At 37.4% G+C, this 20,010-nt stretch overlaps 11 protein-coding genes across 11 annotated transcripts; 8 read left to right on the top strand and 3 right to left on the bottom strand.

The window, feature by feature from the left end:
- Positions 1–910: 910 nt before the first annotated feature.
- Positions 911–1,357, bottom strand: FDP41_003686 (uncharacterized protein; the record flags this gene model as incomplete). The annotated part of the gene is made up of 1 exon (XM_044707017.1): positions 911–1,357. The coding sequence occupies one exon, from the start codon at positions 1,355–1,357 to the stop codon at positions 911–913; it is 447 nt and encodes a 148-aa protein (XP_044561746.1).
- Positions 1,358–1,809: 452 nt separating this feature from the next.
- Positions 1,810–3,048, bottom strand: FDP41_003687 (uncharacterized protein; the record flags this gene model as incomplete). The annotated part of the gene is made up of 1 exon (XM_044707018.1): positions 1,810–3,048. One exon carries the CDS (start codon positions 3,046–3,048, stop codon positions 1,810–1,812), a length of 1,239 nt encoding a protein of 412 aa, XP_044561747.1.
- Positions 3,049–4,654: 1,606 nt separating this feature from the next.
- FDP41_003688 (uncharacterized protein) lies at positions 4,655–5,996 on the top strand (the record flags this gene model as incomplete). The annotated part of the gene is made up of 3 exons (XM_044707019.1): positions 4,655–4,964; positions 5,072–5,440; positions 5,590–5,996. 3 exons carry the CDS (start codon positions 4,655–4,657, stop codon positions 5,994–5,996), a joined length of 1,086 nt encoding a protein of 361 aa, XP_044561748.1.
- Positions 5,997–6,704: 708 nt separating this feature from the next.
- FDP41_003689 (uncharacterized protein) lies at positions 6,705–9,807 on the top strand (the record flags this gene model as incomplete). The annotated part of the gene is made up of 3 exons (XM_044707020.1): positions 6,705–7,456; positions 7,776–8,786; positions 8,940–9,807. 3 exons carry the CDS (start codon positions 6,705–6,707, stop codon positions 9,805–9,807), a joined length of 2,631 nt encoding a protein of 876 aa, XP_044561749.1.
- Positions 9,808–9,922: 115 nt separating this feature from the next.
- Positions 9,923–11,521, top strand: FDP41_003690 (uncharacterized protein; the record flags this gene model as incomplete). Its single annotated transcript, XM_044707022.1, has 2 exons — positions 9,923–10,658; positions 10,743–11,521. The coding sequence occupies 2 exons, from the start codon at positions 9,923–9,925 to the stop codon at positions 11,519–11,521; spliced, it is 1,515 nt and encodes a 504-aa protein (XP_044561750.1).
- Positions 11,522–11,629: 108 nt separating this feature from the next.
- FDP41_003691 (uncharacterized protein) lies at positions 11,630–13,099 on the top strand (the record flags this gene model as incomplete). Its single annotated transcript, XM_044707023.1, has 1 exon — positions 11,630–13,099. The coding sequence occupies one exon, from the start codon at positions 11,630–11,632 to the stop codon at positions 13,097–13,099; it is 1,470 nt and encodes a 489-aa protein (XP_044561751.1).
- Positions 13,100–13,348: 249 nt separating this feature from the next.
- On the top strand, positions 13,349–14,287 carry FDP41_003692 (uncharacterized protein; the record flags this gene model as incomplete). Its single annotated transcript, XM_044707024.1, has 1 exon — positions 13,349–14,287. The coding sequence occupies one exon, from the start codon at positions 13,349–13,351 to the stop codon at positions 14,285–14,287; it is 939 nt and encodes a 312-aa protein (XP_044561752.1).
- A 260-nt stretch (positions 14,288–14,547) lies between these two features.
- Positions 14,548–15,564, top strand: FDP41_003693 (uncharacterized protein; the record flags this gene model as incomplete). The annotated part of the gene is made up of 1 exon (XM_044707025.1): positions 14,548–15,564. The coding sequence occupies one exon, from the start codon at positions 14,548–14,550 to the stop codon at positions 15,562–15,564; it is 1,017 nt and encodes a 338-aa protein (XP_044561753.1).
- A 10-nt stretch (positions 15,565–15,574) lies between these two features.
- On the top strand, positions 15,575–16,546 carry FDP41_003694 (uncharacterized protein; the record flags this gene model as incomplete). Its single annotated transcript, XM_044707026.1, has 1 exon — positions 15,575–16,546. The coding sequence occupies one exon, from the start codon at positions 15,575–15,577 to the stop codon at positions 16,544–16,546; it is 972 nt and encodes a 323-aa protein (XP_044561754.1).
- Positions 16,547–17,237: 691 nt separating this feature from the next.
- On the top strand, positions 17,238–18,020 carry FDP41_003695 (uncharacterized protein; the record flags this gene model as incomplete). Its single annotated transcript, XM_044707027.1, has 3 exons — positions 17,238–17,303; positions 17,405–17,552; positions 17,662–18,020. 3 exons carry the CDS (start codon positions 17,238–17,240, stop codon positions 18,018–18,020), a joined length of 573 nt encoding a protein of 190 aa, XP_044561755.1.
- A 133-nt stretch (positions 18,021–18,153) lies between these two features.
- FDP41_003696 (uncharacterized protein) lies at positions 18,154–19,925 on the bottom strand (the record flags this gene model as incomplete). Its single annotated transcript, XM_044707028.1, has 4 exons — positions 18,154–18,419; positions 18,629–18,961; positions 19,016–19,284; positions 19,384–19,925. 4 exons carry the CDS (start codon positions 19,923–19,925, stop codon positions 18,154–18,156), a joined length of 1,410 nt encoding a protein of 469 aa, XP_044561756.1.
- Between the last annotated feature and the right edge of the window lie 85 nt (positions 19,926–20,010).

A 20,010-nucleotide genomic window follows, 5' to 3' on the forward strand; every position in this document is an offset into this window, starting at 1 on the left:
CAACATTAAATCGTTCAAAATTTCACTTTAATTTCACAGATTGGATTGTGCAATGACTTGAAATGACCAATGCCGGTTGATCATCATCTGAATGTTTTAAAAACACGGCGACCTCTGCCTAGTTGTACAATTCTTGAACACTAATTCCACAATAATGTTTACAATATTCAATCCACACTCGAGCAATATTTTCCTTTTCTGGAGATGGGACTGGAAATCCCTTTTCTTTTTGTCGTTTAATGGCATTTCTCAATCCTGAACTCAATACTTGAACCATCTTCTTATTGACCACCGAAGAATTCATGACCAGATTCGAATTGAGAATTCCGCCCAAATTTCCAACTTCTCGACGTATCGAGTGGTGTTTTCATCAATTTTGGGAATTAATCTCATGTATATAAATCGAGTTCGAATGTCATTCTTTGAAACTTTGTTTTCCAATGTTGGAATTTTGCACGACTTGTACAAAAAAATGTGTTCCACTAATTCTTGACCTACAAATGTGGATTGACAGGAAACGACCACTTCAACCTTTCTTTTTGTGAGTATGGAATTGGTATTGAAATGATGATGGGAAATGATTGGAGAGAGAATTTTCAAAACGTTCTTTAAGGAATTTAGAAAATCGTTCATGTGAAAACCATTTCTGTTTGAAAATGACATGTTCAACCATGTATTTCAAATAAGGGTATGGATCGGGTGGTTGGGTTGAGTTGGCATTTGAATCCATGTCATGATGGTTCAAATGATTGAATTATTGAAAATGCCATCCGTCAAATGAATATACTACATGATGACAATAGGTTTCTAACATATGTTCATTACAGATGAAATGTCTTTTAAATGTTTGTAAATTTTTCTTGACACTCCGTCAAAGACATAATCCAAAAATAGTAATTGCACTTCGAATTCAATCTCCATTTCCATTCTGAGCTGTTGATCGTGTGAATTTTCTGTTTGCATTCCACATATTTTGATAAAATCTAAATATTTTGTTACTGCTATTGTTGGAAGGTGACATTCGTGTGGCATTTGACAGCTGGGATTCAGCAATCCACACCCGAGATGATTGTGGTGATTGGGAAGGCGACTGCTCTGAAGATCCCTCATCAAGAGAAGAACCATGAAGTACATCAAGAGAGGAAGACTTGCTAGCTGGTATTGGCAAAGAAGACTTTTGATTCAACGACACATTGGAATGACACGTCACGACATTGTGTTCATAGGTATTCGGATGGACAGGATGCAACAAGGCCGCAAGAGGCAATCGAGTGGTATAATTAGTAGAACCTCCTCCCCTTGAAGAAGAAGAAGACGATTTCGTTCTTTTATGGTTTGTTGTTGTTGTTGCTTTCATAAAAACAGAAATGATCAGTTCAAACTTTGAGGCAAAGGATCAACGAAAACCACAAAGTGGTGATTCAATGAAGAGAACAAATGATTATTCAAAGCTTTGAATCAAAGAGTGAGTGAAATTTTTTTGTGGTTTGGAAAAGTATTAACCTCACAAGTAAAGAATGGGTGTTTGTTATTATTAGTGACTCTAGGTGAGGCGAGAGGTTCTTGTGATTCATGTCGTTGGATTAAAGCATTCCTTTCATCAAAGGATGAGAATCATTGAGGGACTTTATGATCGGCTTTTTTTGTTCAACATGTTGAACATGGTTAATGGATGAAAATGGTGTTTCATTATTAAAATAGAAATGATGAAAATTTCACTCTTGAGATGACACTTGTCATCTAATTTATTCATGATGTAAGAATGTACATGGACTTGTTGCAATATCACTCGAATCAACGAATTCATTCTTACATATTTTGATTCGACTTGGCAAATCCAACTCTCTTGTTTTCATAATCAAATACTGTATAATAGGTACTAATAAAAGTATCTCCCAAAATAATAAATCCACTAGTATTCATATTCAATGTTTGGAATCCAGCCACACATTGAGTTTGTCCTTGACTTGTAATTCTCAACACATAATCGCGAGGAGTTAAAGTGAAACTCTTTCCCGACAAAATGAAAGTCACACTTGGATTTGAGTCAATATTCGAACAATCTTCATTGACTTGAATGGAACTCAAAATGGGATTCATAATATCAGCAGTGGCGGCAATTAAGGAAGTTCCAGTGTCGGCAATGGCGGCACAAGCGGGATAACATAATTGCATATTTTGTCCGTTCATGGCCACATCATCCATGTACATGAGCCAATACGATTGTTGTTGAACGGGCACATAGGTGATGGGTCCTGAGAAGTACTTTTCATTGATTCCACCTAAAATTAAGGCGCTTGAACCACTGCCCGGAGTTTTTGACATGTAAAACGAGAAGAGATTCTTTTCCAAAAGACCTTGTTGCATCATGTTGTTAAACACAGGAGTTACTCCATCGACAGCAATTTGTGGGAACGCCATTCCTAAAATTCCATCAATTTTTGCATTCAAAAAGGTATTTCCGAGCTCTTGAGTGACTTCTCCAAAGACTTGATTTTTCACACGAATACCTCCGACAGAAACATCATCCTGACTCAAATAACCCTTCACAGCTCCAGTTCCATACGTAATGTTAAAGGAACGACCATTCTTGACATAGGTCATGGATTTGGTGTGATTGTATCGAGCATGTCGGACACAAGACACGTCCTTACACTCCACAGAAGGAGCCCACAAATTACTACTTCCCGTATCAAAGACCATTTTGAAGGTTTGTGGAGGATTTCCAATGCTAATTTCACCATAGTATTGAACATCTTCATAGTCTTTGAGAGGAATGATGGGAGCAAGAGTTCCCTTTTCGAAAAGTGTTTGAAGAGCTGGTTTAAAGAATTTGGTTGGTTGATTTTGAGTGGTGGTTCGGAGGATGGAAGAGTCTGGTTGTTGCATGGAGCGAAGACGTTCTGTGTAGGCACGTACGGAGTGAGGAGAGGAGAATTCGCGTTTGGAGAGAGGGATTTCAATGATGTGAGAAAGTGCGAATTGTGAAAGGAAGAGTATGAGGAAGAGTAGAGGGAGAAATTGTGAAGTGTTTGTGAAGGAGGACATGATGGTAATGATTTGTTTTTTTTGTTCAGCAAAATTTTGGAATCAAAGGTCAATGTTCCTCAAAGAAATGACATCCGGAGTAACGGACATGGGAGATGAAAACTCCGGAAAATTCACACTTGTGCGAAAGAGAATGAGATTCAAGGGAACAAACCAACACTGGCTGCCAATGAAGACCTGACGCCGTGCACGATGTCCTCTTTGTAAAACGCCCATTCTCACCAAGAGACATCTCATGCAATCATTGGCCAATCTGGCGAAAGAATTTCACAAATTCAAACGAGAATTCGATCAATCAATGGAACAATTTGGATCTAATACCAATGAAAATACAATATTGTTGCCTTTTTTCGAAGTATCTGTTAATATCCATATAAAGAAATGCACTGATATGTTCTGAACGTAGTGAAGGGCGTGAATGTTTCGATTGTAAACAATTAAAGAGTTTGGTTGAGCTTGAAAATTTTTTTCCATGCTCAAAAAATTTTCTGCATATTAATGATTAGTCTCTCTTTGCGTTGCTTAGTGACTTCCCACCCATTCGCACTCCCACCCACTTGCTTTCTTAAGCTTATTCAAGTACCTTTTTCGCTGAACGGAATGTTCTTGTGGTAAGGAAGAACATTGTGACAGTGCAGGTCCACCTTGATTCGGCAAGGATTTTATTGAGTTAACTATATAATTTTGTTATTTAATTTTCATTTATTTAATTCATCATATTTTCATGATATTCATGGATTTATCAAGTTATTATAATTTTCATGGATTTATCAAGCAATTTTTTAAATGTGACCTCATATCATGGAGTTTTCGTCTCTACCACCTAACTGTGACTTCTTGCGCTTCACAACATGTAGTCGTTACCTCTGCCTTCATCCTTCCTGCTTCCTTGCGTTTCTTTGGTTTTCTCCTTTTTTTCCGCTGAGCGGTTTTTGGAGTTTTTTACCTTCTCAAATCTTAATTAATGCTCCGGACTCTGCTGAATAAAGTCAATTGACAAAATATGCAGAAAATCCCACAAACACCGGACCTTTATTAAGGTCGGGTGTTTGGAGAGACCACAAACCCATTAGTCCTTCCTTTAATTAACAAACGAATTTTATTGTTTACTCTTTCGAAACACTGTTTAATAAACTTGTTTGATTAATATCAACAGTTATTGTTGGTCGGACTTTTTTACAATCACATTCATCCATTCTTTGAGCGCTTCTTAGGATCGTTCGAATCCTCCATTATTTTCTTCACCAAAAAAATCAAACTTGCATTCAGCCAACAATATATTCTAACTGAATTCCTTTTTAAAAGTGCAAACATGTTCTTCCCTCTCCTTCCGCTTCTTATCACTGCTCTTCTCCTCTTCCTCCTCTCAGCAAGTTGTCTACTCTTCTATTTCCTTTTTCAAAATTACAAAAAAGTTCAACACATTCCTAGAGTATTTCAATTATTGCCATTTGCTCCTTTTCGTCTTCCATTGCTTGCGCCTTACATTTACATTGGAAATCAATTTGATTTATTAAACGTCATTGAGAAACATTCGGATCCAGAAACCAAAACATTTCGCATTTCAACACTTGTTGGAAATGTTGTCTACGTGTCGGATCGAGACATGATGAAAGAAGTGCATTCGAAAAAATTGCATGTCTTGAATAAGGATCCTCGATTGAAAGCGATTGAAATATTTGGTGAAAGTTTAGTTTCTGCTCCTGATACGGAATGTTGGAAAAAACATCACCGAGTCTTGTCGATGGTTTTTTCGAGTGGAAATTTGGAATACATGTGTCAGGTGGCTGTCAAAACTGTCGATCAATTGACAAGAACGAAATGGGAACCTTGTATGAATCAGAATGAGAAGGGAACTATGATGTTGGAAGCGCACAATGATTTTACGAATGTTACTTTGGATGTTTTGGCGAAAAGTAAGTTTCTAAATATTTAGTTTTTCAAGAGTTCCATTTCTTAATTCTTTTTTGACAATATGACAAATTACATCATATGATTGTTGGAAAAATCAATTCCAAAAAAGGTGTGTTTGGAACATCCTTCTGTATCTTTCAAGATTCTGAAAATTCCAATCCAGATCTCGTCTTGAAAGGTCGCCAATTAAAACAAGCCATTGAAAAGATCTTCACTCATGCCTTTTCCTTTCGAATGTTTCTCGCATGGTGTCCATTATTTGAAAAGGCAGCTCTTCATTTCACAGGAGTTCAGAAATGCATGGACTATTGTTCACAAGTGTTGGATGAATTTATTCGAGAACGAAAAAACATGATTGAAAGAGGTGAAGAGATTTCCGAACAAGATTTATTGAGTTTGATGGTTAAGGCGAATATTGAAAATAATGAATTAACGACAGATCATATCAAATCGAACGGATTGTTGTTCTTGGTGGCTGGTAAGTAAACCAATGATCGTTCGATGAACTTTGACATGTGAAATTGTTCCACATGGACATTTGGGTATTTGATTTTATATGTTTTTTACTCCTTGGATTTTATTAAGTTACTGAAACGAGTTCAAATACTCTTCAATGGATCATTTAAGAATTGACAAAACGACCAGAAATTCAAGAACGAGCTCAACAAGAAGTGGACCAAATTCTTAAAAATGGTGAATTGGAACCTTCTTTCCAACTTTATGATTCTTTTGTGTTTTGCAATGCCATCATTCATGAAACTTTACGTTGTCATCCACCTGTTGGCTCAGTCTCCAAAATCTGCTTCAAGAACACTCGTCTTGGAAATTTTGACATTCCAAAAGGAACCATTATTCTGTCACTCATCACTCAAGCCAACAAGAATGAACAAGTTTGGCAACACTTAAACAATACGTTCCATCCTGATCGATTTTTAAATGCGGATGAACTGAACAAGAGACATTCCGATTATTCAATGATTCCTTTCAGTATGGGTTTGATGAAAATGCAATGGATACAAATTTGCCTTGTTTGAAATTTTGATGATTTTGACAGGACTTGTTCAAAAGTTTGAATTTGAATTATTGAATGATGAAAATGTGGATCCAGTGTTGGCAGAATCCAGCATTACATTCAAGCCAGGTCGTATGAAAGTGAGAGTCTTCCGAAGAAATGTGACAAAATATATGAATGACCCTTTGTATTCACGAGGGCTTGTGTGGATCATACGATTGGTTCAACACATTTGTTGTTGTGTCACAACCTGAATCGAGTCCGAATGATCTTCCCTATTGTTGTCTGTTGCTGTGATCTAATTCGTTTAAAATGTGAGATTTTTTTTAATTGTTCGTTGGTTGTGGAACAAATATCAGTAACAGAATTCCATCAAAAGAGTTGTATTTGGATATTGTATTCTAATGATCAACTCAAAGAGGTTGCAGTGGAATATTATTCTCGTCTTAATACTGTCTAAACAGTTGGTCAGGAAAAAAGTAAACCGCTCAGGTCCTGACAAACTCCAAACACTGAATCAGATTTCAAGATTCAACAATCCAAGATTGAAATTTTTCATTTGTTTTCCATTTTTGAAACAAAAGCCGTTTAGTCGATTTAAATCTTCCCTGTCTCTCTCACAAGACACTTTTAAATTATTCTTCAGGTCTGACCAACGTTGAGACTCGTTTCGATCATCAACAATATTATTGACGTCAACAAACAAGCAATGCCGATATTGAATACTGAAATGTACATTCACGCCAGTTCGGCTTCTCCTCTCGAGTCTAGTCTATCATTACCTACAACATCAAGCATTGAAACCTCCTCCACAACAACAACAACAACAGACAAAGACTCCACGCTGCAGTACGGTATGAATAGACGCCTCCTGCATCATCAAGGCATTCCTTCTCAATGGTTGCAATTAAATCATATATCAGACGAATCCAATGTTGTAAATAATAATATTATTCATAATGACAATATGATCATTCCTCAAGCATCAAATAATACAGAATCCGAAATTATTACAATTAATCATTTTGATGATGATGATTATAACTTCCATAACAATAATCCCACATCTCAAGATGAAAACAATGTTGTTGAACAAGACAATAACTCGCCTCCTCTGCAAGAATATTATCAACAACACGAAGAGGCCTCTCCTATTACAAAGAGCACATCCACCTCTTCTTCAACAACTACTCCTCTTCCAACATTGAAGCTCATCGTCATTTTCATAATTTTCATATGTGATGTATTTGCCTTTTCCACGGTTGTGAGTTATGTTCCTTTCATGGTACAAGATTTTGGTATTACTCAGAACAAGACTGAATACGGTTATTATGCAGGTTTGATTGCTTCAAGTTATTCGGCCGCTTCTCTCCTCTCAAGTATTGCTCTCGGATGGTTATCCGATCGTGTATTGGGAAGAAGGAAGGTGATCTTGATGGGAACTTTGTGTTCCTGTATCACGAGTTTGTTATTCGGTTTGAGGTAAGTTGATGACGATTTGCTCTTTCATATATATATATCATGAACCTGATGATTCAACACTACCACTTCCCACATATGTGTGTATGATTCAACACCAACTATGAAACATTATGATAACTTCATAACGAACATCATCATCCATGTTTTTTTTTCATCACTCCTTTTTGCCATTTCTCACTCGATTTCTCACCTAAAATTTTGCCTCTGCGAATACGTTTTTGGGGTGAGAATTCGTTCATCCTCTGGAAAAATGACTGTATGAATATGTACCTTCATTGATTGTTTTGCGAACACTTGATCTCTGAAACAACGATACCAGCATCAACTTCCCGATGGCCATCACGGTTCGGGTTGTATTCGGATTGGTCAATGGAAACATTGGAACCATAAAAACCTATCTCGGAGAAATTACCGATAAAACGAATCAGGCAAGAGCCTTTTCATTCGTTGGTATTTCATTTGCCATAGGATCGATCTTGGGCCCATTGATTGGTTTATTGGCAAGACCGAACATTCAATATCCCAACATCATGAGCATGACTCCTCAGATCGTACAGAATTTTCTCAACTTGTTCCCTTACTTTTTACCTAACTTGTTTGTTGCCACATGTTCATTCATTGGGTTTCTAATTGCTTACTTCAAGTTGGAGGAAACCAATCCAAGATTTGTTAAGGAACTACAAGACAAGAACCAAGAAATCATAACTAGAAGGAACACCGAGACCAATGATGATTACCCTGCCTGCAGAGAGAAAACAAATGACAACTCAAGCAGCTCTGAGAAATTGACCAAAGCAGTTCATTCGAAATCAACGACTGAAATAGATCAAACAAATCTAGAGAAATTAAACAGAACTGAACAATGTTCAAAGAGTCCTTTGTCATCACCGAGTACCGAGGCAAGTCCAACCACTTCTACCTCCACCACCAATGCCACACCATCTGCCCTTTCGGATCTCGTCTTTGAGCAATGTATTGAAAGGAACAAACATTCATGCATCACGGAAAAGACAGGCAATGAGGAGTCTAACAAATTCCGTGAGCATTCCCTTCACTTAATGACCAACGAAGATCAACCAACCACATGCTCTCCCCGTACATGCAGCACTCAATCATCCTCATCCCTGTCATATGTTACTCAATCGACCAAGAAACATCACTTGCATACATCCAGTTCACTCTCCCTTAAACTTCGAATTCGAAAATTATTCAAAAGTGAAATATTCCAGACCTATTTACCTTTATTCACTTCAGCTTTGAATCTCATGATTGGTTTTTCTTCGTCTGCCTTTGACGAAGTGAGTCCACTCTTTTCATTGTTGCCTCCAGAGTAAGTATTTCTTTAAGAGTTTCTTAGTGATTCATTTTGTAATCCACATTATGTCTTCAATGATCGCTTGTTTTATTGTTCTATACTGTGACACCATTCTCTCATCTCATGAAATATCATGATTCTCTCAATTTAACAAAACATCAAAAAAAGGAATGGAGGTCTGGGATGGACAAATTTCGAAATTGGCATTCAAGGAGCTGTGAATGGAGTGGGTATTCTGGTAGGTCAACTCTTTATCACTCCAATCATTGCCAAAAAACTCGGCAGTGTTTGGTGTTTCCGATTGGGGAATATTCTCATCCTGCCAACAGTCATTCTCTTTCCTGAACTCTCCTGGATCTCAAAATGGAAGATTAGTGAAGTTTCTACCTCTTCCTTGGCCCCAACTGTTCTCATGTGGATCTTTTCGATATGCCTCACTCTATTGAGGACCTTCTCCCTTAATCTTATCTTTACTTCACTTTTGATTTTGATCAACAACTCGGTGCACACTTCCTCTCGAGGTTTACTGAATGGAATTGTACAGAGTTTTGTGGCATTTGCTCGCATGATGGGTCCAGTTGTGTCTTCGAGTGTGTTTGCTTTCACGGCAAGTCATTCCTTCTTCTTTCCGTTCGATTTTCGATTTGTGTTCCTTCTCATTACGATGTGTCATGTGGCCATGATTGTTGCATCTGTGTTCTTAAAGAAGGAATTGAATACGCCCAAGGAAGAGATGTATCCATCTTCCTATGAGGAGGAAGAGGAGCAAGATGTGGCCATCTTGAGAGGCCATGAAGACAATGACGACGAGGTGCATCAACCTCAACTAACGATGCATGATCTCGCAGAGGAACACGACGAACTCCTTAAATGCTCGAATGAGGAGGACCTCGAATTGAGAACCATGATGGCCAGTCGTTCTTCCAAAGCACCAGCACTAGCATCGTTTTCAAGATATTCTCCCCTTCATGAATGTAATAATGATGATCATGATCATTATTACATTCATAGCATCATGGACTCAAGCAAGCCTTAATCCATGAGGACTTCCTTATTACATAATAACCACCATATAATGTAGATTAAAAAAAATTTATGAACCTCTCATTGTAGGCTCGTCTCTGTTTCCCATTCATTCGTTGTTGGTGCCTATGAACGTTCAAGAATATCATCCGAATAGCCTCACCCAAAGATATTTACGGGAAGCACTGTTTTTCGGGGAGAAAGCATTGACTTTGGAGAGGAATGTTGATCTTTCTGTACAGCAACAACAGCCTTCATTCTCCTCTTCTCCTGAAGAGTACTATTTGAAAGCCTCAAATGCCATTCGATGCGCTTTAAGTTTTGAAGAGAATGAGAGTTTAAAAACCTTATACGAGATGTTGAATGCAACATACGAGTGTAAAATTGCTCAGTTGAGAGGGATGGTAAACCATGACTTGACAGAAGACGGAACTACTTCCCCTCTTGAGCACGACAGCACTGGCAGAAAAAAGACAATGGAACAGCAGCACTGTAAGAAAAGAAACTGCACCGAGACATTTCAGGAATTGGAGAATAATGGAGATGATGAAGAAATGGACGGGTCTTCCTCCTACTCCATGGATGTTTCACGAATCGTAAGCGAAGAAGACAAGTCAACACGAGACATGCAACGAAGGGCAAAGAAAAGAAAGGACATTGAAAGTGAAAACTCAGAGATTGAATCATTTATCATTAACAAGGAAAATTGCAGAGAGGAGCATGAGTGGGAAAAAGTTGTCGGACTGGAACATGTTCTTCAATGCTTGAGAGAGGCCACTATTCTTCCACAACGGTTTCCTCAATTGTTCTCTGGGGAGAGGAGACCGTGGAGAGCTGTTTTGTTGTATGGGCCTCCAGGAACAGGTAGGTAATATTGCATTCGTTGTAATTGTTCATTCCATTGTTTGGTTTGATCATTCATTCATCTGATGGTACAATTCTTTCAAGGCAAGACAATGCTTGCGTCAACAATGGCAAAAGAATCACTTGCAACATTTTTCAGTGTCTCAAGTGCAGATATTCTTTCAAAATGGGTAGGACAAAGCGAAAGAAAAATCAAGCAATTGTTTGAATATGCTTCGAAACGAAAACCCTCTGTGATATTCATTGACGAAGTTGACAGTTTGTGCTCAGTCCGAAACGACAATGAAAGTGAAACCTCACGACGGATAAAGACGGAATTCCTTGTTCAAATGCAAGGTGTCTCATCGAAAAATGGTGTTACTGTAGTTGGAGCAACCAATCTTCCTTGGGAAATTGATATTGCCATTCGACGACGTTTTGAGAAAAGAATTTATGTACCTCTTCCCGACGTAAAATCAAGGAAAGAGATTATCGTCAAACATATTGGAAATACTCCTAACAACCTTACAGAGGATCAAATTAACATGATTGCCTCAAGAACAGAAGGATATTCTGGGTCAGATATTTCAGTGTTGATTCGTCAAGCCTTACTTGAACCAATTCGCAAGTGTCAACAAGCCACGCACTTTCGCAAAGTGAAAGGATTTTCACCTGTCACCTCTCAATATTGTGAAGACCTTCTAGAACCCACTCATGAACAAGATGATCAAGCTTTGCAAATTTCATTGTATGATATTGATTCCGAAAAGCTGCTTCCTCCGTTAGTCACAATGCAGGATTTTGAGTTTTCATTGAATACCATCAAACCAACTCTCACACCTCAGGATGTTGAAAAATATGAGCACTTCTCTATAATGTTTTAAGTATGGGGTATTTGGATGTTTTGAATCTATTTGAAAAACACTTCTCCGTTCATATTTCATGGAATGTCAGCTTAATAATAATCATAACATATTTTAATTAGAAAAAAAATGAAGGACAACAACAAAACAAATTATGAATTTCACTCTCTGCGACCTTTGCAAAAGGATGATCAAGTGGACACTGAAACCTCCCGAGACCAAGCAAGTACGGAAAGAACCATGCATAAATTTTACAATCCATACATCCAAAATCAGCAAGTGTTTTTTGATTCGTTATTATTATTTATTGATGAACATACCAAGTTTTGTAAGAAGGGACTCCGAACTCTGCCATCAACCTATGATTCTTTGGATGCTTCTCGTCCATGGTTTTGTTTTTGGTGTTGCAATGCACTAAGTATGATTCCGAATTTAGGAGAGGACAATGTATTGTATCCTTCTCAATTGGATTTGGTCAAAAAGCAAGATACAACACTCGTCTCCGATTTTAGCGAGTTTTTGGCTGGCAAATGCCAAGATGTGCAACATGGTGGCCTCGGAGGTGGACCTCATCAATTATCCCATGTGGCACCAACATTTTCAGGCACCATTGCTTTGTGTGCTCTCAAAGCTACCGAAGGTTTAGATCGAATTGATCGAGAAAAGATGTACTCTTTTTTATATTCGTTAAAGGACCCTGTTTCAAAAGGATTTCGAATGCATGTCGATGGAGAGGTCGATACAAGAGGCTGCTTTTGTGCCCTCATTGTGGCCACAGTTTTTAATATTATGGATGACAAATTAATTGAAGGAGTCGATGAATATTTAATCAATTGTCAAACCTATGAAGGTGGAATTTGTGCATTTCCAGGATCGGAGGCACACGGAGGTTACACCTATTGTGGATTGGCTTCCATGATGCTCATGAAAAAAGCTCACCTTCTTGACCTTGATTCTCTCTTGCATTGGCTATGTAGAAGACAAATGTCCTATGAAGGAGGCTTTCAGGGAAGAACCAATAAGCTTGTAGATGCATGTTATTCATTTTGGGTTGGAGCATGTTTTCCATTAATTGAGGCAGCGCTTGTTTCATTGAAAGATCCAAAAGATCGAACAGAACATGACCAATGCATTCTCGAATATTTACAGTGGGTACCTCCAGAATTGAGTCAAGAAACTCGATTGAAATATACCCCAAAGAGTTTTAATCTTCATCACTTTGATATCAATGAGCATAAGAGAGAAATTCACGACATTGAGTCGCCATGTCAAATTGAAGAACTCGATGAAAAACAACCCTATATTGAGCTTGATGACACTGAATGGATGTTTGATCAAACAGCTCTTCAAGAATACCTCTTGTTGTGTTGTCAACAAGAAACAGGTGGATTACGTGACAAGCCTATCAAACACCCTGATTTTTATCATACCTGTTACGCACTTTTTGGTTTGACCATTGCCCAGCATAATCCAAGTGGTAGTTTGTCAGTTTTAGGTGACTGTAAGAACTTGTTGCGACCAATTAATCCTCTTTTCCAAATGTGTAACGACAGCGTGGCGTGTGTTTTGCAGCATTTTGGTGGAAGAAGCAAAATTTAATTGTTACAGTTGTCACGAGTGTGTAATCAATGCATCACCCACAAAAAAGAAGGAAATCATGTTTTATGGCAAAATAACAATAATTTTTACCAGAGCTCCTTTTTATGCTTCTTCGAGATCCCATATCTTCTCAATATTTCAGATAACTTCCCAAATAAGCAAACACAGCGTTCATGAAATGTAAAGTCTTTTTTCCCGCCAAAATTAGTCGTTTTTTTTAAAACAGAACAAAAAAAATAACCCCACATGATGACCGCCAACCAACACCACCACCATCCTAACAACAACTACCAACAACAAGCACCATCAACAACAGCCTCTTCCTCCTCCATGTCTCACTCATCCTCACTCCATCCTACTACTTCCTCTCAAGAAACAACCGCACAACAACAACTCCAACAAGCCTTTAGCAACATGCAACCCTTCGGAACGAACACCACCATAACGACACAACAAGAATTTGATGCCAATGAAATTATAAAACAAGCCATGGAGAAGTGTAATCGACTCTTTATGGATATGGAAAACTTTGAACAAAATCTTCGGGCATGGTCCAACAACAAGATGAATGGATTTCAAAAGGCCGTCAGTGCACAAACTCAAATGTTTCAGAATTGTCAAAATACGATCAACAACTTGCGAGTCAAAATTGAGAAGGCCAATGAAAAGAGGCAAGTGGTGGAGGAGAATTTAAAACAAAATTATGAAATGGTTGGCCAATTAGAGCAACAATTCGAAGAGCGAACTCAATACAATGAAGAACTGCCCGAAGTTTTGAAAAATCGATTAGCAGAGTTGGAACGATATAAACAAGCAGTAGAACAACAACAAGAGAAGAACAGAAATCTCAAGAAGCTCTACGACGAACACAATGAATTATTGGCATTGAGGTTACAAAATTCTTACTTTCAAGAGAATCTTGGAATATACTTTGAGAGATGCGAACGAAATGGTGTTCCAAGTTTGATTGTTTCTTTTAAAATTCAAGGTATGGAACGACTTGGTCTCGAACAATGTCACTTTGTTTTGAGTGTGACAGATGGCATTTATTCCATACAAGAATGTGTTCCATCGGTTTCGAGTGACGACTTGATAGAAACGCTGAATCAAACGAACCAATTTGGACGTTTCATTGTGTGCTTTAGAAAACGATTCAAGACCTATATTGTTTCACATTCTAATCATTAAGAGATCCAACATTGATTTCAAAATTCCTTCCTCCAATCCTACCTTAATAAATGATTTAATAATTAATTGGTTTGTAACAATTGTAAAAAACTAACTCGATACAAACCAACAACAAAGATGTATGTCCATCTTACCCTCCCATTATATTTACAAAGAGAAACGGATCAAATCCGGAATGATGATTTCAATCTCCATCTTTACTGCAGTTACGGATGAAAAAACAGACCAAAAAATTCACCCAAAACTTCCTCCTCACTTTCATGCCGAGCTTACATGGTGAGGTTTCTCCTCATCCATCATCGTCATCCTCCTCACTTTCATATGATCTCACGCATTTACCTTTTGAAATTATTCGACACATCTTGTCCTTTGTTTCTCTCGTCTTTCCCAATGATTTTCTCTCCTCCGAAATGAACATGTTTTTGGAAAGAAAGAATCATTTCTCATCTTTACAAGATGATGACATGACACTTGTGTTTTCACAAATTCTTGTCGAAAAGGAAATGAAAAGTCTTCTCCGCATCCAAAATTATTTTGGAAGATTTCCTGCTCATGATGAATCATTATTGGATCAATCTAAACAATTTCATGAGGAATCATTATTGGATCAATCTGAATCATCTCTATTGGAAGATCATCAAAAGGATCGATTTGATTCATCATCATTGAATCATCATGATGGTCTTCCATCGTGGTATTCGGCATTTCTTGTGTTTCCTTCTCTAATTTTTAATGCAAATTTAACATTATGGAAGAAGAAGAATGAGGATGAAGAATTTTACAGCATTTCAACTCCCACCTCCTTAGAAATGTCTGATTTTTCAATGATTTTCTTCTCACGTGTCTTGTCATGTTTTCACAAATTAATATTTCACACGGCTATTCCTTTTGAAGATGTTTTGATACAATTTGATGAAGATTCTGATTTGGCATTTAACCTATGGAGTGACATGATGTGGAAAATGAGTTGTGACCATGATTTGATTCATTTCAATGAAGAGATTGAGTCCAGTAGTGGAAGTAGTAGAAAGAATAATATTTTGAATTTATATTCTCCCAAATTAAGACTTCATTTACAATTTACAAACAAGTATTTGGATCGTTCCATCATGGATCATGTATTAGAAAAATTACTTGATTCGAATAGGAATCATTTCTTACTCAAGAATGGATGTTTATTGAAATCGTTAACTTTACCAACTTGTAGTCGATTTCGAGAAGGCATGATTGAAGAATATCGAAATTATTTTCTCGATACTGTGGATGAAGGACTCTAGAGATGCATTGATGAGTGGAAAACGAATTTTCTTTATTGATTTATTGAACACTTTTGATGGATTGGAAAGTTTAAAAATTGGAAAAATTGTCGACGATGCAGATATTGATAGTGGTCTGCATTCTGAAACTTCTCGATCCACTCACGTTCTGTCACATGAATCCGTTCGAATGACACAATATTTTAAAATGTACCCATTCAAAAGTAATCGAGAATTTTCAGAGATTCGCCTCGTACTCACAGAAGATGAACAAGAATTGAAACGACAAGAAAAAGAACTCAAAGAAGAACGTCGAAGAATGGTTCTAAAGAAATTGCAATTGAATCGAAAAAAATCGTACAAATTGCGCACATGTCTTTATGATGGTTTGAAAGATCATGAAATTTCACAACTCTTACAAAATTACTCGTGTCAGTCCTCATTGAAAACACTTTTAATGACTCATACCTTACTTGAGGAGCATCTTGCAGAATTATTTTCACACTCCTCCATTGAAACTTTATATTTAAATGATTGTCTCATTGAAGGAAGCAAATTCTTGGAGGAAATTCTCATGCATTCACATGTCAAAGTTCTCTCCATGCAAAATGTGACATTTCGAAAAACAGCTCAAAAGAAAACAACTGCTTCTCTCAAAGTTTCGTCACCAAAAACTCGAACCATGTTCAGCGAACAGGAGGGAGAGCTCTTTAAAAAGAATTCGACGCTGGTGAGATTGGAAATTCATTCATGTCCCTCCCTCTTCGATGCTCGTTTTATGGAACAATTAAGTGAAAATTCGAGTATTCGATTTTTGACCATTCGAAATTGTAAACTATCGGATGACAAATTGAGACCCATTCTCAGAAATAATAAGACCATCGAAGAATTGGATATTTGCAATAATAAGGGAGGTTCTCTTACTCTTGCTCGCCTCATTGCCTTCCATTGCTATCGAGGAACAGAACGAATGAAAATTATTTCTGATTATAATTTGGTCTAGGAGTGGAATATTTGAACAGTTCGTGCAACGGTTAGAATAAGCTTAATTGGTCATGTTGCAAAGTTTCAACTCAACATTGACTCTTCGAATTGCTACTTTCATTTTTTAAATAGAAACTATAAATACGTGGACCAAGTTGGAATTCTGCAAATTTGTCTCTTGTTCATACTCAAAAAAGAAACCTACATTGCAATGTCCCTCAAATTCTTCGTTGCAGTTTCAGCTTCGAGCTGCCCTTTGTTTCATTCCAGTTTCATTTCAAAACCATAAATTTATTCCATGATTTCCATGATTCGAAACAAAGGGCAGCACTAAATTCTAAACTCTAAAAAAGGAAGTAGTTCCGCAGGTGGCAAGCTTCCCTGTTTCCTGTCTGTGTGCACAGAATTCGTAATGGTATACTACTGAGGGAATAGAAACTGCAATAAAAAACGATAATACTAGCCTGTCATGGGGTTTCGAAGGAAGCTCTGTGTTCACCTATGCATCTTCAGGGTGAGGAAACACATCTCTCAGAGTTCACAACAAACATACAATAAACATGTTACTGCTGTTCTTCAACACATTGTGATTCAAATACTTGTTGTTACTCTCCGAGAAATAATGTTCTCTTTCTCTCTCTCTTTAAAAAAATATCATCACGAACTCAAAACTCACTTCCATCATCACTCGACGGACGCCTTGATAGAACATGAAAAAGACACCCTTAATTGGTCTATGCTTGTTAGGATCGGGAGCTGTTGGAAAGAGTTGTCTAGTAAGTACCAGAGAGATTAATAGATGATGTAAGGAAACATGATTCCAACCATCATGATGATGATGAAATCATGGATTCAAACATGTTCAATGACTGAAAAGGCTGTTCAATATCATCACGGAATCTTTGAGGAAAATGATTATGATCCAACCATACAAGATGTACATCGTAAAAATGTAAGGCTTAATGATAAACGGGAATATTGTTTGGAAATTAGGGACACAGCAGGTGAGCCAGAGCTCCGAGGATGTAAGTAGCGGTGTTTCCTTGCAAAATTGATTCCATCATGTTGTTGTTGCTTTCTATGGTAATATGTATTCTGAACTAACTAATCGGATTGGCCCTCTTGCCATGACAGTACTTGAAGAAATAATTGAAACAAGTGAAGGCTTCATGATTGTGTACAGCGTTTTGGACAAGCGATCCTTTGAGGAAGTAACATTATTTCTCGATATGATTTGGAAAGTTCGAGGAAAAGAGGTGCCTATCATGCTGGTCGGAAACAAAATTGATACTCTTTCGGCAGAGCAGGCTCGAGCGGTGCCGAGAGAAGAAGCACAACGTTTGGCACAAACGTATCAACTCTTGTATCAAGAAACGTCGGCAAAAAGTGGTGAAAATGTCAAGTCAAGCTTCGTGACATTGGCCGAGAAAGCTAGAGACAATATGATTCTAACAGGCAAGCTCAAGAAGCCGAGTGGATGTCAAATCGCTTAATATACGTTTTGTAACATCATGTACATAAATACAAATATATAAATCATTAGTATAATGGTACCATTGATACATTAATGGCAGATATGGTATTGGATATATAAAATGTATTGTCACGTGCAAGCTCACGAGCATGTTACAAATGTAAAAGATTTTTCACAGTCTTAAAAGTTTCAATGGTGCTCACTGGTGAACCCACAGTGGATATGACATTCACGAGTGCTTGGTACAATTGACCAACAGTCACTCCCTTATTTCGCATGGAATTAACCAATTTTGCCAAATGATCATCAAGAGCTGGTGTTTTGAAGGTGTAGTAAATAAGATCTTTTCTTGCTTGAGAAGCTGCAACGTATTGAATGAGACTCTTCAGTTCTTTGTCTCCCATGAAAGCTCCACATCCTAAATTGTGATTTTTGAATCTTGAGTTTTTATAAACTGGTGCAAGAGAATCAACTTACCCTACATGTCGACATGTCACAATAATTCAGCAACATTATTTGATAGTGACACCCAAACAATTCAATGATTGGAGATTCATTTTACAGATATTAAGCTCAAGGTTCACATTAAGGAATGTAAAATGAATTGTAATACACATACCCAATTACCTGTCGAAATCTTTTGCTTACTTGAATGGCTGAAACCTACGTAAGCTTTAATAATTTCACGGTCGATCTTGGATTTTTGCCATTGAGAGAGCGCTGTGGTACGATTGAAAATGAGTGCATCGATTGCACTTGTTTCTTTCAGACTATTTCCAACAGAGTCCTTATTTGTGTCAATATAATTTCCACCATAATCGAGCGTATATGCATATCCCTTATGCAGCGAGAATTGTTCAGCTCCAGTAATGAGAATGGACTCATTATCAAGCATGACCTGACAAATCAAACGTACCACATTCATTTCTGGACACAATGAAAATTCAATTTCTTCTTGAACTATTGATGGAAAGAATGGAAATATATAATAGTCAAACAAAAGAATTTACCTACCACATCCATACGAAATGGATGCTCCTCCAATAAATTTGTTTGCGAAATCCATTTGAAGAGCATCTGGAGAGTCAGAAATGGATCCTTCACAATGTACTTCAATCGCTGTCAATGGCAAGTTACTATGTGAAAAATCAGGAAGAGTGCTAGCGTCGAGACAGGTTCTTGTGAATTTGATCTTTAAATTTGGATTTTTCTGAATGGAATCAAAACTTTCATGAATTCTGGCGAAATAATTCAACAACATGAGACATTTGGCTAATTTTGGTCTGCGCAAGTGTCACATTTCGTGTGCGTGTATATTAATGATATTCCATGATGATAGATTTGTGAATGGATTATTCAACACTCCTTGAAGATTGACTCACCTATAATTCGGATGTTCACAAAACATTTCATCATAATTAATGGAAGGAAAAATATCCCAAAGAGCTTCATCAGATCTTCTATTCCAAGTACAAAAGAATGAATTGGCCAATAGACAAGCAGCTCCAGCTTTTGAAACCTCCACTGTATCTGTCTGTCCTCTCTTCAAGTACTTGAGCGATTTTGAAGGCACAAACTGTTCTGTATTCAATACAAGACTCGCAACAAATGGCATTACCGTTTGCACAAAACTCTTCTCAGTCTGATAATCATCTGGATAATATTGTTCTTCAAATAAATCCAAAGCATGGTCCAAACACAGCAAATTTGGAAATTGATCAATTGCCTTCGTGTTGATCTTGTTGTTCTTATTGGCTATGATGGTTCCGATGATTTGAAGAACCAACATTTTGGTTACGGAATGGGTATTCAACAAGGGAGTGAGGGTGGATTGAATGAAATTCCAATGATTGTGCTCATATTCATAGGGAAGTTGAACAAACTCGGAATCCTCTTCTTGATGCTGAAACTTTGAGGAAGGCATTTTTTTGTAAAGAGTTCATCAAACTTTAGTTGAATTTCACACGGGTGGCCAACTCCTTCAGTAAAAATTAAATATTGTTTATTGG

This window comes from Naegleria fowleri (genome assembly GCF_008403515.1).
Source record: "Naegleria fowleri strain ATCC 30894 chromosome Unknown tig35, whole genome shotgun sequence".
Classification (NCBI taxonomy): domain Eukaryota; phylum Heterolobosea; class Eutetramitea; order Acrasida; family Naegleriidae; genus Naegleria; species Naegleria fowleri.